The sequence below is a fragment of the Crocodylus porosus genome, unplaced genomic scaffold (genome assembly GCF_001723895.1).
Source record: "Crocodylus porosus isolate Cpor-Errol unplaced genomic scaffold, CroPor_comp1, whole genome shotgun sequence".
NCBI lineage: Eukaryota > Metazoa > Chordata > Crocodylia > Crocodylidae > Crocodylus > Crocodylus porosus.
The window spans coordinates 22,524,770-22,531,714 of record NW_017728910.1 but is presented as its reverse complement, the minus strand read 5'-3'; the positions used below and the strand labels follow the sequence as shown (position 1 = coordinate 22,531,714).

The 6,945-nt window shown below is 58.6% G+C and overlaps 1 protein-coding gene across 1 annotated transcript in view; it reads left to right on the top strand.

The window, feature by feature from the left end:
- The first annotated feature begins 3,980 nt into the window (after nucleotides 1-3,980).
- PSMD2 (proteasome 26S subunit, non-ATPase 2) overlaps nucleotides 3,981-6,945 on the top strand; it is a 15,840-nt gene continuing 12,875 nt past the window's right edge. Inside the window, exons 1-4 of the mRNA XM_019532819.1 lie at nucleotides 3,981-4,107; nucleotides 4,377-4,433; nucleotides 5,202-5,366; nucleotides 5,832-5,953. Coding sequence (XP_019388364.1) covers nucleotides 3,991-4,107; nucleotides 4,377-4,433; nucleotides 5,202-5,366; nucleotides 5,832-5,953 — 461 coding nt within the window. The 5' untranslated portion in view covers nucleotides 3,981-3,990. The remainder of the gene's footprint in view (nucleotides 4,108-4,376; nucleotides 4,434-5,201; nucleotides 5,367-5,831; nucleotides 5,954-6,945) is intronic.

Sequence of the window (6,945 nt, the reverse complement as noted above, 5' to 3'; positions counted from 1 at the left end):
CGCGGGCACACGCGCGGGCTGCACGCCCGAGGCGCCGCACCCGGGGCACGCAGGGACACGCCCGCGGGGGCACAGGCACACGCGGGCTGCCACGCCCGGAGAGGCGCACACATGCGTGTGGGCGGGCACGCCCACGGTCGCGGCGGCGCACGCAGGCTGCCACACTCATGTTACAACAAGCACGCATCGGCTAGCACACCCACTGTCACGGAGGTGGACGCAGCCTGGCACACCTGCCTTCACACAGGCACGTACAGGCTGGCACACTCTTCTCACACAAGCACACGGAGGCTAGCACGTGTGCTGTCACACAGGCACAAACAGGCTGGCACACCCACCCATCATCACACAGGCACGTGCAGGCTGCACACTTGCTATCACAGACGTGCACACTAGCACCCAAGAAACCACAAGCAATCAGGTGGCTCTGGACACCCGGACATCGCACACGCACACCATCCGAGCTGCAGTCACGCTGTCAAACAGGGTTTGGAGCAAACCCAGGCTAACACACAGCACCGCACACTGTCTGTAGAAATCAGTCACACTGATGCTTGGAAGCACAGACACACAGTTGCACGCCCTGATACACAAGCAGAGACCCACATTTCTGACACACAGTTGCACCCACCCTGCGCAGAGAGTCTAGTGTACACACAGCCTAACCCGTACCTCTGCAGCCTCACACTCATCACACAGGCAGAGAGAAACACCTGTGACACAGGCAAGTGCACACATTTTGACACATAACAACATGCAGTCACATAATCATTCTGGCACATGCACACGCAATTCTGTCCCCTCCCAGGTTACTGTATCTGGGTGGGAAGAATCAGGTGAGACCCCAGCAGGCCGCACAAACAGGCCCTTGGGGCACTGCCAGAGGGAGGGCACATGCTGCCTGCTCCCAGCCGCCTCTTCCCAGCACACTGAAGGTACAACCACACCCACATACAGGCACTGCTGCCAGGCACACACCTGCATGCATACAGCATGTACAACATGCCCCATGCCTGTACACACAGGTGTTACCCCCAAACACACAGCCTTTTTGAGGCACACAGTTTTCCACCCGCAGTGCATTTACAGCACAGGCGCACACACTTCCAGGTATTGCCCATCCAACATGCACCATCTCCCCTTGCAACATCCCCCCCACCAATGCTTCCAGGCCCTGCCCCTGAACCCAGAGCAGCCCCAGTACTTCCTCCACCCTGTGAGGGGTCCTGGGCAGGGGGGTGAGCTCGGGGCTCTGCTGGCCGTTGTCTGTTGGCTCAGGGGCAGGTGGGGCAGTGCGAAGCTCCGCTTCTCTCCTCCTGCTCAGTGGAGGGGTCCTGGGCAGGTGGCAATACAGAGGGGTGAATCTCTTCTCCCCCTGGGCCGGGTCAGCTCCGCAGCAAGGCTGTCGGGGAGAAGGTCTCTGAGTTCCCGGCCTGGGAAACTACTCTCATGCCTGGGTGGTGGAGATGGAGACGGCCTTAGGTTGGCACCCTCCTTCTTCACAGGGGCTTCACACACTTGCTGTGCAGGCACGCTCACCCCCAAATTTGCACACTGCCACTCTGACATACACATGCTGGCACACTTCCACCACGACCCAGACTGTCTCAAACAGGCATAGTTACACCCTGACACACACATGCACACTCATGCATAACCATGCTCACACTCACTGGCACACACACATGCTCACACTCACATCCTGGCACACTTCCATCCTAACACACACACATGCTCAAACACACGTGCTCACACTCACTCACTGGTGCACTTCAGCCCTAACACACATGCATTGACTAGACTCAGGTGCTTGCACATGTACACCCTAATACACACACATACACGCGCGCACTGGCACATGTATACCCTGACACACACACTCTTATACTCATTGGCACGTGTACACCCTCTCTCTCTCACACACCCATGCTCACACTCACTAGCACATATACACCCTGACACACACACACTTTCTCTCTCTCTCTTTCTCTCCCTCTCCCTGGCTTATTTACTCCCACAGATGCCCAGGCACACTTGCAGTGCAGCATACCCCTTTACTTCTACCAATGACCAGGACATGTACAATAAGCCAGGTCCGTTGTTGCTGCGCAACAGGTGAGGGGTGAAACATTCTGTTGTGCGCAAGTTATTGTGTTGCTCCGGCCAGAGCAGCCGTAGCAAGTGAGCAGGGAGCATCCTGGTCTGAGTAGGTGCCCATGGGTAAGGACAGGAAGGGGCATGTGTTGGGGGGCCACGTGGCAGCAGGAGCTAGCAGGGGAGGAGTGTGCCAGGAAAGGTTGTACAAGAAGGTGGTGGCTCTGTGCACGTGTGTAAGCTCACAGCCGGGGCCTGGTGTCCCTGCCCTGGAGGATGTGCTGCCAGGTGGGGACAGGCAGGGACAGAGGCTGGCGGATGCAGTGGCAGGACGGCTCTTGTAGGAAGCGGGGTGAGCGCCACCTGGCGGAGCTCAGGGGTGGGGAGAGCCAGGCTAAGGGCACTGAGCAGAGTCCTGGGTGCAGCCTCCTGTGACAGGGCCCTCTGAGGATGCTCCCTGCTCACTTGCTACAGCTGCTCTGGCCAGAGCAACACAATAACTCGTGCACTACAAAATGTTTCACTCCTCACCTGTTGTGCAACAGGATCCAGCATGCAGGTGCCTGTTTCCATCACAAATCATTGCTGGCACCTGGGCAAGCCCCATTAGCAGCTACTGCTGCTCCCAGCGAAAGGCCCTGCCCCTGGAGTCACATCCATCCATGGGTGGTGTGGGCCTGGTCCATGGGCCCAATTGGGCCCACAGACCAGCCCTGCATGCTGGATCCATCATGCATCCTGGCAGCTGGAGGGGGTGGTCAGGTGTCCTGGACTGGCTGCACCAGGACTGTACCGTATATGGGGCCTGTTCCAGCACATCTGCTTCATGCTGGACCCAGCGTGGGTCCCGGAGTGACCAGAGCATGTGCCAGATGCTGTGGAGTGGGCACAGTGCTTTGGGACCATGTAGCACCTGCTGTAGGCCAGATTCAGCATGTCACGGAGTGGCATGCATCCTGCTCTGGCTGCTCCAGGACATGCATGGGACTGGGCACTGGCTGTGAGACGATCCTGAAGCGGCTGGGTGGGCATTGTATGAAGCCCATGGGGCCATCCGGTGCACCCCATGTGCTGCCTGTAGCTCATGGGCAGCACGGGGTGGGATGATAGAGCTCCCTGGACTGGATCCAGCCTGCAGTCCATCTCTTTGACTCCACTGCTGTAGGGAAAGCTCCAACAAAGCGAGGGGCCTGCAGGAGTCCACAGGGCACCTTGGTCACCAGGCAGGACATCCTTGTCTTGTGCCACCAGCAGAGGGGAAGGGAGGGGAGGGGCTGTCTCAGCCCCCTGCAGGGCCTAGCCAGGCCCCAGCTTGCTTTCAGGGCTCCTTCACTCCCAATGTCTTGCTCAAGAAGTGCTTTCTGCAACCCAAAGTATGGCTTCAGGCCTGCAGGGCAACCACCCCGATCCAAACCGGGGTGGGGTGGGGTGGGGTGCTCCCCACTGCAGCCATGGCCCCCACACCTGACCCCCGAGGTGCAGAGCTGGACAAAGGCATGGGCGAGCCAGGTGGCTGCCTGGGGCCCGGGCAGAAAAGGGGCCTGAAAATGGTATTTTGTTTTTTTCCTGTCCAAGCATTATTACCGTTATCTCTGGTGAAGTGGGGTCTGATACCAAAAGTGTGCCCGGGGCCACCGCAGAAGCGTGCGACCAGCCCCGCCCGCCTTGTGATGCCCCAACATGGGTTGGACCCAGCCGTCACACGCGGCTCCAGCGCACGCGCGCGCACACACGACGAGCCCCACACCGCCCACACACGTGCGCGCCGAGGCCCCGCCCCCTCCCGCCAATCACACAGCCAAGCCCCACCTCCCCTTGTTGCCGGGTCACGTGGGCCCCGCGTCGCCTCGCGATAGGTGTGTGGCGTCCCGCGCACGCGCAGGGGAGTTCAGCACTATGGAGGAAGGCGGTGGTACCTCAGCGCCGGCGGGTGGCGGCGACGAGAAGGCGTCGGGGCCGTGGACCAAGGACCGCAAGGACCCTCCGCCCGCGGGCGACAAGGAGCAGGAGCTGGTGAGAGCGGGGCGGGCCGGCAAGCGGGCGGGCGGGCGGGTAGGCGGGCGGGGAGCTGAGTCACTGTGGCCTGGCGCGGCGGCCTCCTCTCACCCCTGACCTCTGACCTGCGGGACGGGGCCAGCAGCTCCCCCCACCCCCTCTCAGGCTTGGGCTTCCTGGGCCCCCGGCCCCGCGCGTCGGGGAGCTCCTCTCCGGGGCTGGAGGGGTCCTTTCCTTGGGCGGGTCCTGGGCCCAGAGCTGACGGCCGTGCCTCTGTCCCGCTGCAGTCGGAGGAAGACAAACAGCTGCAGGATGAGCTGGAGATGCTGGTGGAGCGCCTGGGGGTGAGTGCACGCTTGGCTCCGTGCCAGCATCGGGCTGTCGGGTTCCCACAACGAGTGGGCAGTGCTGCATGTGCCACGCGAGGGCAGGGGTTGTTGCTGGCTGGTGCGGTGGCGAGGAGCTGCCTGTGTCCCACTGCTGGCCTCTGGCCTGAGGGATCCTCCTTTCCTCCCACCATGTCGTCGCTGCGTGCATTTGCTGATGACCTTCTGGGGCCTGGGGGTAAGCTGAGCTCATATGGCGACCACAGCCATGGCTGTCGGCTCCCCTCAGTCAGCAGCGCTGTCCCTGTGGTAGCAGCTGGCCTGGGGCCCTTGTCCCATCCCAGCACTTGAGGAAAGCTCATATTCTCCCCATGGTGAGGGTCTTGCCTGCAGTGTTCCCTCTTTCGCTGAATCTGGCAGTGCCAGGGTCACCAGCCTTTGGGGCATGGACGAAGTTTATGCTCTCGCCCTGGCATGTGGCTGGGATCAGTCGGGTGGATTTCAGAGCTGGGGGTGGCATGGTTTATCGTGGTCCCATAGGGCCTGGTGCCTGCTTTGTGTCCACGTAATGGCAGTCTGCCTGCCAAGCATGTGGCTGAACCCCCCCTGGCCATTCACAGCCTCATGTGAGATGCACCTGGTAGAAGCTAGCCCTGTGCATACTTCTGACGAGCGCAGGTGTGTGATAGAAGAGCCTGCTTAGTGCTGTCTGTGTGTGTGGGCTGAGGGCACAGGTGCCAGCCCCCTCCATCCCCAACCCGTGACAGGTGCGGCTTGTTCCTCTAGGAGAAGGACACGTCCCTGTACCGCCCTGCGCTGGAGGAGCTACGCAGGCAGATCCGCTCCTCCACCACCTCTATGACTTCTGTGCCCAAGCCCCTGAAGTTCCTCCGCCCACACTACGGCAAGCTGAAGGAGATCTATGAGAGCATGGCCCCTGGAGAGAACAAGGTTGGTGGGCCCAGCCCCTGTGTTGTGGAGAAAGGGCAGGGGACAGTGCTGTAGGCTGGTGGTGACTCAGTGCTGTGTTGCAGGGACAGGTGCTGAGGGGGTGGTGGGCTGGGCACTGAGTATCATCCTGCATGCCTTTGAGGTGCCCTCATCTGCAGCACAAACCTCCTGCTGACACCTGGGAGACACCAGGTCCTGTGTCTGCCAGCTTCGACTGGCTGCTAATGGGGCTGCAGGCTTCCCTGGGGGATGGGTGTGCACAGCTCTGCTGGTGTCCTGCTAGGGTGGAGTGGGAAGGTAGTGTGTCAGGTGCATGGGGGGCTGCCTTGTGTTGTGTATGTGTGTGTGGGTGGGTGTGTGTGTGGGAGGGTTCACGTCTTTGTCTGAGTTGTCGCTTCTGTCCCCTCTGTACCCTCCTGGCTGGCACCGCTGGCCGGCATCAGTATCTTGAATGTCTTTCTGCAGCGCTTTGCAGCTGACATCATCTCTGTGCTGGCCATGACCATGAGTGGAGAGCGGGAGTGCCTGAAGTACCGCCTGGTGGGGTCCCAGGAGGAGCTGGCCTCCTGGGGGCACGAATACGTCAGGTAAGGTGTGAGGCTCAGTCTGTTGTCACCAAGGGCCTGTCTAAGGCAGCCTCCAGCTCTGCTTTGTGCTTGGTTCAGCCCTGAGGAAGGATTCCTTGTGATGGCCTCTCACCCTTCCCTTGTGCTTCTCTTCCATGGCTGATCTGTCCAGCCTCCAGAGGTGATGCACAGGTGTCCTTGAGGCATAAGTAACAAGAACAACATAAGCAGTGTTCTGCTGGATCAGATCTATGGTCCATCCAGCCCCCTAACCTGTCTCTGGCAGTGGCAAGAATGAAGGCTTTAGAGTATATCTTGAGCAGTGGTTCTCAACCAGGGTGCCACAGCAGCGTGAAGTACCTTGAGATCCTTTTGGGGTTGCCATGCAATGTTAGCACTTAGATATGCAAACGTGACTTGTGAGCTCAAACCCAGAGATGTTGCACAGAAATCTGCAGTGTTAAAGCCATTCTGCCCTGTTGTGGGCTTCTAGAGTTCTTTGCAATGGAAGATATTTACTCTAGCATTTTTGCATAGTCAAAAAAGGATGAAAACTAAGTACTAGCATTTTGCAAGGGGGGGCTGGAATCTTAAAAGGTTGAAAACCACTGATCTAGAGTATTTTCTCCCCTGTCATAACTCTCCCTGGCATCCACTGTCATTGGTTTAGAGATGCCAGAGGAAGCATCTGTAGCTCTGTTTTGGGTAGTTATTACTAGATATATTGTCTAAGAATTTTTTTAGTCCCTTTTTGAATCTGACTATACCATATGCCTTTATCACCTCTGCTGGCAATGAGTTCCACAAGTTAACTACATTCTACATAAAGAAAGTCCTGTCTGTTTTTAGTTTTAAATCTGTCTCCTGCTCTTTGTTGTGGGCACCCCCCCATGCTAATATTCTGGGTTTTGGTGAATAACAGTTCCCTGTTCCCTTTGTCTTGACCCTTCGTGATTTTACAGACCCCTATTGTATCCCTCTCAGTTGTCGTTTTTCCATACTGAAAAGCCTGT